Raw genomic sequence first — 17,271 nt, 5'->3', positions numbered from 1 at the left:
ACTGTCGGTAACCTGTTTACATTAGATTCCCAAGCGCTGGCTCCTTGGAAAGTTTTTGTGACGTCACGGGTCACGTGACCGCTTAGCTAATTAACGAATCATTGTTTTACGCTGATGTATAAAAAAGTTGAATAATGTGATGATTTTCACATTTTTGACGCCCTGCAGTGATTTAGATGGCATTTCTTATGTCCTTTATACATAATTATACCCAGAAAAAAATCCATGTCTCATGTCCTTTAAGATAACAGTTTTTCAAGGCTAAATTCTTTTTCTTTTATTTATTTTAAATATTCTTCAGGCGTGGCAATAATCTTTCCGAATATGTGCTTGAACTAAAATAAAAAAAACAAAAAAAACCCTTGACTTAGAAGTTTAAAAGCAAGAGCAATATCTCATCTCATCTCTCTCATTATCTCTAGCCGCTTTATCCTTCTACAGGGTCGCAGGCAAGCTGGAGCCTATCCCAGCTGACTACAGGCGAAAGGCGGGGTACACCCTGGACAAGTCGCCAGGTCATCACAGGGCTGACACATAGACACAGACAACCATTCACACTCACACCTACGGTCAATTTAGAGTCACCAGTTAACCTAACCTGCATGTCTTTGGACTGTGGGGGAAACCGGAGCACCCGGAGGAAACCCACGCGGACACGGGGAGAACATGCAAACTCCACACAGAAAGGCCCTCGCCGGCCCCGGGGCTCGAACCCAGGACCTTCTTGCTGTGAGGCGACAGCGCTAACCACTACACCACCGTGCCGCCAGAAAGAGCAATATAAGAATGTGAATTGTTTTTGCTCCTGGAAAAGTCAGTAGTTTTTGGCAGGTGTTCATATGTTCACTTTGAATAACCGTGTTAAATATTTGCTTTACACAATTATTTTGTCTAACATTTTGATGCCTGTCAATATTTCTCAATTCTGGAGTTTGGGTATGCATGCTGATGGCAGTCAAACAAGCTCCATAAAATGATCTCTTTAGAAATACATAGATACAGAGATACATAATTTTCAAATCGATGGTCAGCAGTGCATGTCCAATCTGAACGTCCTTACAGTAGGATTCCAGATAAGTGTGTGCGCATGCTTCTGTGTACGATAATCCATAGCTTAGTCTCATTTGCTATTTTGAGACACGTAAACCCTTGTCAGCCGATATCATGAATCCGACAGAAACATTTCTATTCATGTACATATACATGCATGCACGCGCACACACACACACACACACATACAATAAAGAGGCACCCCACTATTGCACATGAGTTCCGCAGTCAGTGTTAATTAATTCATTTACTCTTGATCTTTGCTCTAGTTCATGGTAGGTGAGGGATTTGGGTCCATATACTGTATAAAAGCAAGAACATGAATATGTACTGTGTGAGGAACTCTTCTCAGGTCACAACCGCAGTGCATCTTCTTTATATTCCTCCTGTATGGATGCGTGTATAACTCACAGATAGTCATTCATACATATTTAGGTTTAAAATAAAGCACTGACTTGTGATGTGCTTGTTTTAGCACCATGACAGAAGGACAGATAGCATAAATAACCCTCTAATGTCATCAGTGATGATCAGGAATAGACTCAGGAATAGAATCAGAAAGCCCAGAGGAGTTGCACTGAGTGAATCCAGTTTTATTAACTTTAATTCATGCCCTAAGGAAGCAACATATAGGACCCACCGTTTTTAATTTTAGCTCACTGTGTATGAAATTCAGTTTTTCTGTGAAAGGATTTTTGGCAGCACTAAGGAAGATGAGACTGCTCCAAACGGGACTCCCTCCAAATCTAATAATTACATGGAGTCTGTCTTTCTGACACTGTGAAGTCAGCAGAGTTTTGAAAGGAGATAAAGATTTTTTTTTTTTTAAATCCCTGAGCCTGAACTACTGTTGAGCAGGACGGGGCCAATCAGGTGGGATTATGGGTAATGGTGCAGGGATTGTGGGGAGCTGCAGTGTGAGCTATTCAGGACTACATAGCTTGAGGCATCAATGAAAATAGCTCAGCTTCCCCCTCACAGCGTTGGAGAGTTTCTCCTGTGTATATGTGTGTGTCATCGATTGGCCTGTCAGTGGAAACAGAAAAAGGGTATCTGTTTCTCTTTTCTATACTTCCCGAAAGACACTGCCTGCTTTTGTTGCCATGGCAGCAAGTAAAAGGTCATGTCGGGGTCATGATCAGGGAAAGAAATTATGCAGATTGGACGTCTTTTTCATATTTCCCTCAGTGTAACTAATCAGAAATGTGTAAAATGTGATGAAAATTGACTCAGCAATCACTCCAGATATGACCTAATACAACTTCTGGGAAATTATCAGGACGATATCTTGATGACCCTTACAGTCCTATCTTACAACGCTCAGACACCTGTTGGTGCATCTGATTTCAAACATGATTACAGCCGGGATAATGGGGGAAAACAAAATCAACAAAGAAGAACAGAAGAAATGTCTAGAAATTGGAGGAAATGTTTAAAAATGACAAACTTATTTGCCATGGGCAAATATTATTTTGAAAAGGAATGTCTCAGCTGGGGCGGCACGGTGGTGTAGTGGTTAGCGCTGTCGCCTCACAGCAAGAAGGTCCGGGTTCGAGCCCCGTGGCCGGCGAGGGCCTTTCTGTGCGGAGTTTGCATGTTCTCCTCGTGTCCGCGTGGGTTTCCTCCGGGTGCTCCGGTTTCCCCCACAGTCCAAAGACATGCAGGTTAGGTTAACTGGTGACTCTAAATTGACCGTAGGTGTGAATGTGAGTGTGAATGGTTGTCTGTGTCTCTGTGTTAGCCCTGTGATGACCTGGCGACTTGTCCAGGGTGTACCCCGCCTTTCGCCCGTAGTCAGCTGGGATAGGCTCCAGCTTGCCTGCGACCCTGTAGAACAGGATAAAGCGGCTAGAGATAATGAGATGAGATGAGATGAGATGAGATGTCTCAGCTGGCCTGCAGGATGCAGTCATTTATCAGCAAAAAGTAAGTAAAGAGAAGAAACGAGACCATCAATGTAGCTCAGTCCGGCCCCGTCTAGTCCAGAAGGAACGATCTAATGTGGGCCACCTTCTGCAATAAATGTTGCAAGCTATACTGTATACACTATATACAAGCTATATCCACCCTAGGAATACCCATCTATTTGCCAGAAAGAATCCAAAGCGGTGAGGAATTGAGCAAGAAAAAGTGATTTTTGCTGAACTGCTCATTAAGACTTAATTAGTCCATAACTTCATTAATAATTGTAATTAAGCAAATCTGGGTAGAAGTTATATGCACCCTAGGTACCCCTACCTTTATGCCAGAAAGAATCAAAATCAGTAAGAATTAAGGGAGAAGAAGCGATTTGTGTGAAAACTGATCATTAGGGCTTAATTAAGCCATATGCTCATTAATAATTGCAATTATGCAAATTTGGGTAGAAGCCATATGCACCCCAGGCAGACCTACCTTCCTGCCAAAAAGAATAAAAATCGGTGAAGAATTGAGAGAGAAGAAATGATTTTTGTGAAACATGGATGCCGCTGGACAACACCCATCCATAGCCGCTTATCCTGTCCAACAGGGTCGCAGGCAAGCTGGAGCCTATGCCCGCTGACCATGGGCGAGAGGCGGGGTACACCCTGGACAAGTTGCCAGGTCATTGCAGAGCTAACACACAGAGACACAACCATTCACACTCACAGTCAATTTAGAGCCACCAATTAACCTAACCTGCATGCCTTTGGACTGTAGGGGAAACCGGAGCACCCAGAGGAAACCCACGCAGACACGGGGAGAACATGCAAACTCCACACAGAAAGGCCCTCGCCGGCCGCTGGGCTCAAACCCAGGACCTTCTTGCTGAGAGGCGACAGCGCTAACCACTACACCACCGTGCCGCCCGCCAGACAACACATGATGGCATAAACTCATCACCTGTCGGCCAGACGAGCTAATGATATAAATTGAGCAAAACTCCACTGTACACGAGATTTACTATAGATACATCAAGTCAAGCCAAGTCAAGTTTATTTGTATAGCGCTTTTGACAACAGGCATCGTCGCAAAGCAGCTTTACAGAAAATTAAAGACTTTAAACATATAAGCTAATTTTATCCCTAATAAATTTATTTATCCCTGATGAGCAAGCCAACATCACAACTGGACTTTCACTGCAAGTGTAGAAATGTCTGTCCTGGTAGAATATCATTTAAAGGATAAAAATTTAAATGCTAGGCAGCCTAAATATAACAGTATGGTGACAACGTCTCAGATTTTAAGTGTACAAATTCTGATTTACACACATGCTGGAATCTACTGATAATTAATCATGGAGAGATTAAAGTGAATCTTGAACTCCTGTGTAAACTAATATGCCAAACCTACTGGAAGCACTACAGGGAAACGATCAGGAGGGTTCACAAACCTGTACACTGCTGGTAGAGAAGAAGCTGCCAGCTATTTGTGACATAAATTGGTTTGGTTTTGGCTGTCGCGCACGACAGATCCAAGTTCTGTATCAACTGTCTTGTTTGCGGTCGTGAACTCTTTGATGGCTTAACAATCCAAGTGCCGACCCACAGACTTGAGTACACTTATCACAAGGATAACTTCCAGGTGCTGATATCCTTTCCTTCCAGCAACGTCGCTTCTCCTTAAGTTCCGTAATTCCCCTTTCCTCACACTTTGCCACACCACCCTTTACAACAGCCCTCCACTGAGCTCTGTTTTTAGCAAGGATCTCAAAGTCCGATATGCCGCATTTAATAAGTGAACCCTTAAGCAGGTCTTTATAATGTTTCCTTGGGGCACCAACAGGACGTACACAATCAGATAATTCACCATAGAACAGAGCATGAGGTAATCTTTCATCACTCATATGAAGCACATGACCAGCCCAACGAAGGCGGGCTTCCATGATAAAGGCCTCAATTCCACATGTGTGGCAACGAGGTAGCACTTCGGTGTTCAGTACACGATCTTGCCAAGAGACCTCGATGATCCTGCGTAAATGTATCAAGCTGCCTTACCGGTATGTGACGTCGGTATAGTGTCCATGTTTCACAACCATAGAGTCTCATCTCATCTCATTATCTCTAGCCGCTCCATCCCTCTACAGGGTCGCAGGCAAGCTGGAGCCTATCCCAGCTGACTACGGGCGAAAGGCGGGGTACACCCTGGACAAGTCGCCAGGTCATCACAGGGCTGACACATAGACACAGACAACCATTCACGCTCACATTCACACCTACGGTCAATTTAGAGTCACCAGTTAACCTAACCTGCATGTCTTTGGACTGTGGGGGAAACCGGAGCACCCGGAGGAAACCCACGCGGACACGGGGAGAACATGCAAACTCCACACAGAAAGGCCCTCGCCGGCCCCGGGGCTCGAACCCAGGACCTTCTTGCTGTGAGGCGACAGCGCTAACCACTACACCACCGTGCTGCCCCACAACCATAGAGTAACACTGTTAAAACTGCAGCCTGATAGACCGATACTTTGGTACCTAGACAGATGTCACGAATGTCCCATAGTCTTGCAGCTACTGTGACATAAAACAACTGATTGAATGAATGGCACTATGAGATGCATCACTGATTATTAAATCAACAGCAGACTCCAGAAACATGGTGAAAGTAAACAGAAGATGCAGGTGATGGACAAACTCAAGTGTCTGAAACATAAATCTATTTATTTGTTACAAGTCAAATGGTGTGTAATGGTAATTGTGAATCCATGCATTCCAGTAAAATACCCTTTGAATGATAAAAAAGCCCAAACCGGTAAAGGTATGCTGATACATCCAAGATTTTATTGTTAACATCCTGTACTATTTGTCTCATCTCATTATCTCTAGCCACTTTATCCTGTTCTACAGGGTCGCAGGCAAGCTGGAGCCTATCCCAGCTGACTACGGGCGAAAGGCGGGGTACACCCTGGACAAGTCGCCAGGTCATCACAGGGCTGACACATAGACACAGACAACCATTCACACTCACATTCACACCTACGGTCAATTTAGAGTCACCAGTTAACCTAACCTGCATGTTTTTGGACTGTGGGGGAAACCGGAGCACCCGGAGGAAACCCACGTGGACAACATGCAAACTCCGCACAGAAAGGCCCTCGCCGGCCACGGGGCTCGAACCCGGACCTTCTTGCTGTGAGGCGACAGCGCTAACCACTACACCACCGTGCCGCCCTGTACTATTTGTGCGTTTATGAAATTGCACCTACAAGCATAACCATTCTCTGGCCCATATAAGTCCATCCCAACCAGATGGGATGCAATGCATTGCGCTCTGGGTTCAATGGAACAAATCAACCACAAATCAATGAGCATGAGAATGAACAGAGTCACACTGTAGCAGGCTTCCTGGAACAGAGGAAAGATCATGACCTGGGCTTAGCGCAGGCCTGTGCACATAAGACCATTCAAATGAGGCATGAATGATGCTGAATGGTCCATGTAAAGTGACCAGGCACTGTGCACATGGTGCTGAGCCATGCCCACACATTAGCACAGGACGTCTGTTTGCAGTGAGACACAGACAAGCTAGAATTAAACCGAAATTAGTTACCAACACCACACAGCAGGGGCCTGTGATTACAGTGTCAACCACACACCACCACCATTATCGTTTTACACACTAATCATCCATCTGTGTGTTTGTTTTTGCTGTGTGTGTGTGTGCTAATCCTGGCAGCATCCTCGGGAATTCAGGGAGATATTATCTCAGGATGTTGGTAAAACCAGATCAGTATGTTTAAAGCCTTATCTACATTAGACCTGTCACAACAAATTTATTTTCGAATTTTCATAATATTTTGTATCCGAAGGTAGAAGAAAAATATTCCATTGTCTCATGTGTTCCTATTTGTTATGTAACAAAATACACATTTCCTTAACTTCATGCTGAAATGACCCTTGCATTGCTTCTGGCAGGAAAAGAGCTCCCAGTAATTCGAAGTCATTTATGGCATACTTTATTTTCATATTTTTAAAATGACCGTTTAATTAAATATAAACATGACCAAGTTATGCCAAATATGAAGTGATATTAGACCTATATCAGTAGTTAATTTCCAACGGACACTTATTGGAGTCACATATTTTTCTGTGGTTAAAGTGCAAACGCTGTTCTATTGGGCATTTAGTACACTACATAGCCGAGGTTTTGACAACATCATGACATTAGGTGTCATGTACTGAGCTTTTATAGTGAATAAGTAGCCAGTTGGGACTTGGCTTAACTGAATGTTGGTGTCTAATAATACAACCCCGATTCCAAAAAAGTTGGGACAAAGTACAAATTGTAAATAAAAACGGAATGCAATGATGTGGAAGTTTCAAAATTCCATATTTTATTCAGAATAGAACATAGATGACATATCAAATGTTTAAACTGAGAAAATGTATCATTTAAAGAGAAAAATTTGGCGATTTTAAATTTCATGACAACAACACATCTCAAAAAAGTTGGGACAAGGCCATGATTACCACTGTGAGACATCCCCTTTTCTCTTTACAACAGTCTGTAAACGTCTGGGGACTGAGGAGACAAGTTGCTCAAGTTTAGGGATAGGAATGTTAACCCATTCTTGTCTAATGTAGGATTCTAGTTGCTCAACTGTCTTAGGTCTTTTTTGTCGTATCTTCCGTTTTATGATGCGCCAAATGTCTTCTATGGGTGAAAGACCTGGACTGCAGCCAGTTCAGTACCCGGACCCTTCTTCTACGCAGCCATGATGCTGTAATTGATGCAGTATGTGGTTTGGCAATGTCATCTTGGAAAATGCAAGGTCTTCCCTGAAAGAGACGTCGTCTGGATGGGAGCATATGTTGCTCTAGAACCTGGATATACCTTTCAGCATTGATGGTGTCTTTCCAGATGTGTAAGCTGCCCATGCCACACGCACTAATGCAACCCCATACCATCAGAGATACAGGCTTCTGAACTGAGCGCTGATAACAACTTGGGTCGTCCTTCTCCTCTTTAGTCCGAATGACACGGCGTCCCTGATTTCCATAAAGAACTTCAAATTTTGATTCGTCTGACCACAGAACAGTTTTCCACTTTGCCACAGTCCATTTTAAATGAGCCTTGGCCCAGAGAAGACGTCTGCGCTTCTGGATCGTGTTTAGATACGGCTTCTTCTTTGAACTATAGAGCTTTAGCTGGCAACGGCGGATGGCACGGTGAATTGTGTTCACAGATAATGTTCTCTGGAAATATTCCTGAGCCCGTTTTGTGATTTCCAATACAGAAGCATGCCTGTATGTGATGCAGTGCCGTCTAAGGGCCCGAAGATCACGGGCACCCAGTATGGTTTTCCGGCCTTGACTCTTACGCATAGAGATTCTTCCAGATTCTCTGAATCTTTTGATGATATTATGCACTGTACGGTAGATGATGATATGTTCAAACTCTTTGCAATTTTACACTGTCGAACTCCTTTCTGATATTGCTCCACTATTTGTCGGCGCAGAATTAGGGGGATTGGTGATCCTCTTCCCATCTTTACTTCTGAGAGCCGCTGCCACTCCAAGATGCTCTTTTTATACCCAGTCATGTTAATGACCTATGGCCAATTGACCTAATGAGTTGCAATTTGGTCCTCCAGCTGTTCCTTTTTTGTACCTTTAACTTTTCCAGCCTCTTATTGCCCCTGTCCTAACTTTGAGATGTGTTGCTGGCATGAAATTTCAAATGAGCCAATATTTGGCATGAAATTTCAAAATGTCTCAATTTCGACATTTGATATGTTGTCTATGTTCTATTGTGAATACAATATCAGTTTTTGAGATTTGTAAATTATTGCATTCTGTTTTTATTTACAATTTGTACTTTGTCCCAACTTTTTTGGAATCGGGGTTGTAAGTGCACACTATATAACAGTGATAGGAAAACATTACAGCTAGTTAACAAATAAAAATGTAACCTAAAGCATTACATTATGCAATAAGGGCAGCACGGTGGTGTAGTGGTTAGCACTGTCACCTGATAGCAAGAAGGTTCTGGGTTCGAGTCCAGTGGCTGACGGGGGCCTTTCTGTGTGGAGTTTGCAAGTTCTCCCCGTATCTGCATGGGTTTCTGCCACAGTTCAAAGACATGTGGTTAGGTGAACATGGGGCAGCCCTGGCCTGAGGTTGGGCTGAAGTGCCCTTGAGCAAGGGCACCTAACCTACAACTGCTCCCCGGGTGCTGTAGCATAGCTGCCTACTGCTCTGGGTATGCGTGTGCGCTCACTGCTCACTTGTGTGTGTGTGTGTTCACTGCTTCAGATGGGTTAAATGCAGAGGTTAAATTTTACTGTGTGCTTAAGTCTGTGTATGTGTGACAAGTAAAGGCTTCTTGGCTTCTAAAATTATGATACTGCCTGATTTTTTTCCTTAATGAAAACAATTTTCACTTTCACCTTTATGTGATTCAAAAACATAGTATTGCATCACTGCTTATGTTATTTTTCATACAGCACTATAAAACTATAGGCTCATTAATATGTGCTTGTGGACCAGAGAAACTTTATCATAGTTCTTAGAACTGATGGAGGAAGTTCCCCTTTTTTGTGTATCCAAACTGCAGGAACTGAGGACAATAAAAGTTCTTTGAACATTTTGAGAGACTTTTAAACTCCTACTTCAGGGTAGGTAATCTCCCAGCAGAAGAGGGAACCATGAGTGACGTCAGTGTACAGTGATTGGTTCGGATGCACGTGTACATTAATTGGTCGAACACATTAGCCAATGCACCACCCCTAACCGCCATTTAAAAAAAAATCTGTGTAAAAGGTTAGTTGCATAAACAACAGCTCTTAATGCTAGCATTACAACCACAAATCAGAAAAAGTTGGGATGGTATGAAAAATGCAAATTAAAAAAAGAAAGCAGTGATTTCTAAATTTACTTTGACTTGTATTTCATTCACAATATGAACCCAAGATATTTCATGTTCTGTCTGGTCAACTTCATTTCATTTGTTAATATACATCCATTCCTGCGTTTCAGGCCTGCAACACATTCTAAAAAAAGTTGGTATGGAGCCATTTAAAGGCCAGTAATGAGGTAAAACAATTAAAAAATGAAGGGATTTGAAACAGGTGATGTCAACAGGTGACTGTAATCACGATTTGGTACAAAATCAGCATCCAGCAAAGGCCTAGTCTTTGAGGAGCAAAGATGAGCTGAGAATCTCTAGTTTGTTAACAAATTCATAAGAAAATTACTGAAAGGTTTAAAAACAATGTTCATCAAAGAAAGACAGGAAGAGATTTATATATTTCAACCTTTATGGTGCATAATATTATTAAATGATTCAAGGAATCTGGAGGAATTTTGCTGTGCAAAGGGCAAGGGCTCAAGCCAAAGCTGAACACCCATGATCTCCAACCCTTCAGATGGCACTGCATCAAGAACAGTCATCCATCTATAGCTAATATAACCACTTATAGGCTTGGGATTAGTTTGGCAAACCTTTGTCAAGCACTACAATACAGAGTTACATCCACAAATGCTAGTCAAAACTTTACTGTGTAAAAAGGAAGCCTTATGTTAACTGTGTACAGAAGAAGTGCCATCGACTTCTCTGGGCTCGGGGGCATCTGGGATGGAACATCACACAGTGGAAATGTGTATTATGGTTAGACGAATCAGAGGCCTTTTTTGTAAGAAATGGACGCCATGTACTCTAGGCCAACGATGAAAAGGACCATCCAGACTGTTACCAGCAACAAGTCCAAAAGCCAGGGTCTGTCATAGTATGGGGTTGTGTCCGTGCCCTTAACAAAGGTAACTTACACTTCTGTTATGGCAACTTTAATACAGAAAAGTACAATGAGATTTTGGAGCAACATATGCTGCCTTCAAGATGACATCTTTTCCAGGGATATTTCAACAAGACAATGTAAAGCCACATTCTGCACACATTACAAAGGCATGGCTGTGGAAGAAGAGGGTGTCTGTCCCCTCTGTCCCCAATCGGTTTGCAGGAAGAAAGGGACAAAATAACACCTGAAACGCTTCATCACTTGGTGTCTTCAGTCCATAAACATATTTTAGGTGTTGTGAGAAGGAATGGCAACATTATAAAGTGGTAAATGCTTTAACATCCCAACTTTTGGGCGGCACGGTGGTGTAGTGGTTAGCGCTGTCGCCTCACAGCAAGAAGGTCCGGGTTCGAGCCCCATGGCCGGCGAAGGCCTTTCTGTGCGGAGTTTGCATGTTCTCCCCGTGTCCGCGTGGGTTTCCTCCGGGTGCTCCGGTTTCCCCCACAGTCCAAAGACATGCAGGTTAGGTTAACTGGTGACTCTAAATTGACCGTAGGTGTGAATGTGAGTTTGAATGGTTGTCTGTGTCTATGCGTCAGCCCTGTGATGACCTGGCGACTTGTCCAGGGTGTACCCTGCCTTTCGCCCGTAGTCAGCTGGGATAGGCTCCAGCTTGCCTGCGACCCTGTAGAACAGGATAAAGCGGCTAGAGATGATGAGATGAGATTCCAACTTTTTTGAAATGCATTGCAAGGACCAAAATGGAAATGTGTTTATTTTGAAAAACAAACAATAAAATTCACGAGGTAAAACATCAAATAATGTGCTGCTGTCTTGTTTTGAATGTAATACAGGTCAAATATTATTTACAAAATCATTGTCTCATCTCATTATCTCTAGCCGCTTTATCCTGTTCTACAGGGTCGCAGGCAAGCTGGAGCCTATCCCAGCTGACTACGGGCGAAAGGCGGGGTACACCCTGGACAAGTCGCCAGGTCATCACAGGGCTGACACATAGACACAGACAACCATTCACACTCACATTCACACCTACGGTCAATTTAGAGTCACCAGTTAACCTAACCTGCATGTCTTTGGACTGTGGGGGAAACCGGAGCACCCGGAGGAAACCCATGTGAACAACATGCAAACTCCGCACAGAAAGGCCTCGTCAGCCATGGGGCTCGAACCCGGACCTTCTTGCTGTGAGGCGACAGTGCTAACCACTACACCACCGTGCCACCCTTGCATTACGTTATCTCATCTCATTATCTCTGGCCACTTTATCCTTCTACAGGGTCGCAGGCAAGCTGGAGCCTATCCCAGCTGACTATGGGCGAAAGGCGGGGTACACCCTGGACAAGTCGCCAGGTCATCACAGGGCTGACACATAGACACAGACAACCATTCACACTCACATTCACACCTACGGTCAATTTAGAGTCACCAGTTAACCTAACCTGCATGTCTTTGGAGTGTGGGGGAAACCGGAGCACCCGGAGGAAACCCACGTGAACAACATGCAAACTCCGCACAGAAAGGCCTCGTCGGCCACGGGGCTCGAACCTGGACCTTCTTGCTGTGAGGCGACAGTGCTAACCACTACACCACCGTGCCGCCCTTGCATTACATTATGATTTTCAAAATTATGATGCCCTGTGATGAGCCCCTGACTGCCTCATTATTCGAGCTACAAAAGGAAAACATTTAGGACTGCATGTAAATCTGCATGTAGATCTGTTTTGGATGCTCTTTTACAACAGAAAATAGCTAAGAACAATATAAATGCCGTATTACTGTATAAGTTGAGGTATATACGCTGAATGGCTGGACTCTGGATGTTCAGTGCTCTTACTGACCACACAAAAATATGAAGGTTTAGGCTAAGACCAGAAGGAATGAGTGTCTGGTGAGACAATTTGGTGAATGAAGTTATGATTCTAGCTCAGGTTTCATGCACATGGTCAATATGGAGGTTTAAATGTTTCAGTGTGGAAGGAAAACATTCTGATGTGAAAACTCCATTTTCAAAGACATCTTTATTTGTGCAGGAACAAACTGCACCTCAGAAGAAGAAAGCCTCACTATTGTTTTGCTTAAACGAAACTAAATCGATTTTTTTTTTTTAAAGTTTGGAGAGTGAAGGCTGTCCACGGAGGAGCTATTTTGATCTTGTGAGAAAAAAATATTAAACTTCTAAAGAAAGCCAAGATGAGCTGAAATGTGTGCATTTGATATCCTGAAACTGTGGTAACTCATTAGAGTTGCTCCAGTGCACAGGAAGCCTGTGTGTGCCAGTCTGCAGTCGAGAGCTGCAGTATTGCGTGGGAGCTCTTCAGGTTGCTCAGACACTATGATCCTCGCATTTCCGGCACCCACACACACTTTTAGAGTTTAAAAGAGTGGGATTTCCCTGCAGATAGCTGCCACTCTCTTCAGCACTTTCTCCAACACACACAATGCCCAATGTTTGAGCAAGGCTGGCACAGGAAGTACCAAACCTGTTGCACTAATGCATGCATGCATGCATGCATACATACATATAGTCCTTCCCACGCCATGTGGTGCATAGGGTGGCGCCGATCTCCGTTTCCATAGCCCTTGGCCTCTCACCTATTACATAGTTAGGGTTACAGTGGGGGGATGGTCCTCTGGTAACCGCGAGAGTTTGGCTACGTTCACACTGCAGGCTGAAGTGACTCAAATCCGATCTTTTTGCCCATATGTGACCTGTATCCGATCTTTTATTGACAATATGAATGACACAGATCCGATTTTTTCAAATCCGACCCAGGCCGTTTGGATATGTGGTCCTAATTCCGATTCCTATCCGCTCTTTTCATATGCGACTTCAGTCTGAACCGCCAGGTCGCATTCATCCGACTTACACGTCATCAACAAGCCACAAACGTCACTATTCTGCGCTGAAGTAGGCGGCGGGTCTCTCAAAAAAAAGTTACAACAACATGGCGCATAATCACGGGCGCAGATAGAGGGTGGGACTCGTCCCACCCAGATTTAAATTCACCTCGCTCGGTCCCCCCCACTTATAGGGAGGAAAAAACGTCTATGCTGTCTTTCTTTGCATAAGGCAAACCTCACGGAAAAATCAAAAGACTAATTACCATTCGGTTTATTGAGGTGCACGGCAGTGTATACATAGTTGCAACAACTCGCATAAAACAAAACAAAGACTGATATTCGGTTGGTTGAGCTGCGCAGACTGCACAGGTTGCGAGCTCGAGCTTGGTTGCTATGGTAACCCACAACAAGTTTGACAGGCATATCGGGGTTGGGGTTGGTTTGCTGGCAGCTTTGTCCCCCCCAGTTTTTTGTCCCCCCCCAGTTCAAAAAACGTATCTGCGCCCCTGCGCATGACATCAATGCGAGGGACGCTTCGGGCTGTGAAGGTTCTGAATCTTCTCAATGGAAGGACGCAGAGGTTAGGAAGCTGATTTCCATTTGGGGGGATACAGCTATTCAAGCTAGATTGGATGGGTCATACCGCAACCGGGCGGTTTTACTTCCGTAAACACTGGCCATGCTCACTGCGTGTGACGTCGTCGTATCCTGCAATGCGCATGCGGAACACTTTTAGGTCGCTTTTCGTTCATACTGAGGATCACATACAAGTCGCATATATTTGTTAATGTGAACGACCTCACAAAAAAATCGGATTTCACAAAAAAATCGGAATTGAGCATTAAGCCTTGCAGTGTGAACGTAGCGTTTGACTCCCCACTCGCATCTGTATTGCAGCATGCCTTGCCAGATGGCAGTAGGTACCATTTTTATGATGGTCTTTGGTATGACCCAACCATGAGTAGAACTCGCGATCGAGAGGCGGACACGCTAACCACTAGGCCACTAGCCGGTCCCCTATATGTGTGTGTGTGTATTTAAAAGCAGAAGTCCATTGTAAAACAAAAGAGAACCTTCATCAGAATAAAAGCTGCTCCAATAAATGAAAGATGCAATGATGCAGTATTTTCTTCCCACATTTAAAAATTTTCAAGATTTTTTAACCAAGAAACACCTAGAATAGGTATGCATTTCAATTTTACCTTCACTGGAGGATCCTGACAAGTCAATGATGACGTAGACTTTGCCCTCAGGCTCCAGGTCAATCTGAGGAGAGAACACACATCTGATCAGATCAGAGATTAGAGGACTTGTACTCTGGCAAATATCAATCTAGCTGATGGATTGGGAGATTATACCATCACTGTGACGTCAAAGCAATATTCACTACCCATTTCATAATGCCGTGCATCTCATCAGCCTCTGTTCTTTATACTTATAAATGTATTAATAAAACAAAAAAAGGCCAAGTTAACATTCAGTGTTTTATTCAATGTACCTATTTACCAATGGAGCAGAAAATACATTACATATATACTAACGGTACATGCTCAAGAATTATTTATAATAGGTTGTGTTTTATCTGATTTATTTATAAAAATATCACATGTATGTGTGGCTTACTTCTTGTTTTTGCAGTCATGATCTATTTCAGTAGCGCATAACAGGATAAGTATGCTGAATTTTCTTATCACGTTACGCTGCCATACTGTTGCATTTTCATCGTGTCCCATATAGCTGTTTCTCTCAGTTATGGACATGTTGAGCTACAGACATTAAGCATGGAGAATGATGATGTTTTATAAACCCACTTCAGATCATTTGCACTACCAGGACGCCCACCCTGCCATCAGCACAGCATGGGGCAGCTGAGCCACGAGAGGCAGAAGCTCCACAGTGACAGCAAACCACTGCTTAATCTCATTATCCAGTGGGAGACAGTCAGAGAAAGAGAGCGTGAGATGAGGGGGATGGAAAGAGTGAAGGCTGTGGCGCATCCAATAGCTGGAGGAGGATGGGATTGTCAGGAAGATGGTTGAATCAGGATACTTGGAAGTTTCAAATAAAAACGGTGGATGGGATTATTTCTAAATTCAGCACAATTTTCTATTTCCTATTCATCATCACATAACAGACATCAACACACACACACACACACACACACATATATATATTTTTACCGTGGGTATGGTGTTCTTTTGGTGATGCGCAGTGTTGTTTTTGCGCCAAACATACCTTTTGGAATTGTGGCCAAAAAGTTCAACCTTGGTTTCATCAGACTATAGCACATTTTGCCACATGCTTTTGGGAGAGTTGATGTATTTTTTTTTGCAAAATTTAGCTGGGCCTGGATGTTTTTCTTTGACCCGACCCCATAGTCCAGACATATGGAGAATACGGGAGATTGTTGTCACATGTAGTACACAACCAGTACTTGTCAGGAATTCCTGCAGCTCCTTCAGTGTTGCTGTCGGCCTCTCGGCAGCCTCCCTGACCAGTTTTCATCTTGTCTTTTCATCACTTTTGGAGGGACATCCAGTTCTTGGAAATGTCACTGTTGTCCCGTATCTTCTCCACTTCTTGATGACTGTCTTCACTGTGCTCCATGGTGTCTGTGAAGATTCTCAATGTGCTCCATGGTATATCTAATGCCGTGGAAAAATTATTGTCCCCTTCTCCTGGCTGATACCTTTCAACAATGAGATCCCTTTGGTGCTTTGTAAGCTCTCTGTGAACCCTGGCTTTTGCTGGAGGAGGCAACTGAGTAAATGTCTGAACTTTATTTGGGGTTAATCAGAGTCATTTTAATTGATGGCAGGTATGAACCCAAAAAGACTGAATGCTGTAATTAAATCAAAAGGTGCTTCAACAAAGTATTAGTTTAAGGGTGTGTACACTTGTGCAACCAGCTTATTGTACGTTTTTTTAACTTTTTTATGTTTTTCCCTGGGCGGCACGGTGGTGTAGTGGTTAGCACTGTCGCCTCACAGCAAGAAGGTTCTGGGTTCGAGCCCAGTGGCCGACGAGGACCTTTCTGTCTGGAGTTTGCATGCTCTCCCTGTGTCCACATAGGTTTCCTCCGGGTGCTCCGGTTTCCCCCACAGTCCAAAGACATGCAGGTTAGGCTAATTGGTGGCTCCAAATTGACCGTGAGTGTGAATGGTTGTCTGTCTCTATGTGTCAGCCCTGCGATGACCTGGCAACTTGTCCAGGGTGTACCCCGCCTTTCGCCTGTAGTCAGCTGGGATAGGCTCCAGCTTGCCTGCGACCCTGTTTTCCCCTTAACAGATTTGTTTGTTTTTCAATTGAATTGTACAGGCTATAGGTCACATTAAAAGTGGGAAAAGTTTCGAAATAATTTATCGTGCTCTCTCTCTTTTTTTTTACATCAGAAAAACCTATCATTTTAATGGGGTGTGTACACTTTTTATATCCACTGTGGGTGTATATATACTGTTAATATCCCCATCCATTACTCTTATTTATCTTTTCAAACTTTTTCGTACATCACAGACAAGTGAACATTTTGACATTAAATTTGCAACGTTAAAGAAACTTTAATTCTGAAAATTTGTTGAAGCTGTATAACTAAAGACCAGCTCTCTTTGAACACACATACTGTCTCTCTATTCAACTAGCTAGAGCCCATAATAAAGTGCAGA

General features: G+C 43.5%; 1 protein-coding gene across 1 annotated transcript in view; it reads right to left on the bottom strand.

The window, feature by feature from the left end:
* Nucleotides 1-17,271, bottom strand: part of prkcea (protein kinase C, epsilon a) — a 200,174-nt gene that overhangs the window by 110,830 nt on the left and 72,073 nt on the right. The window contains exon 2 of the mRNA XM_060940221.1: nucleotides 14,812-14,875. Within this exon, the coding sequence (XP_060796204.1) occupies nucleotides 14,812-14,875 (64 nt within the window). The remainder of the gene's footprint in view (nucleotides 1-14,811; nucleotides 14,876-17,271) is intronic.

Source organism: Neoarius graeffei, chromosome 14 (assembly GCF_027579695.1).
Source record: "Neoarius graeffei isolate fNeoGra1 chromosome 14, fNeoGra1.pri, whole genome shotgun sequence".
NCBI lineage: Eukaryota > Metazoa > Chordata > Actinopteri > Siluriformes > Ariidae > Neoarius > Neoarius graeffei.
This window is presented reverse-complemented; position numbering and strand designations above follow the sequence as displayed.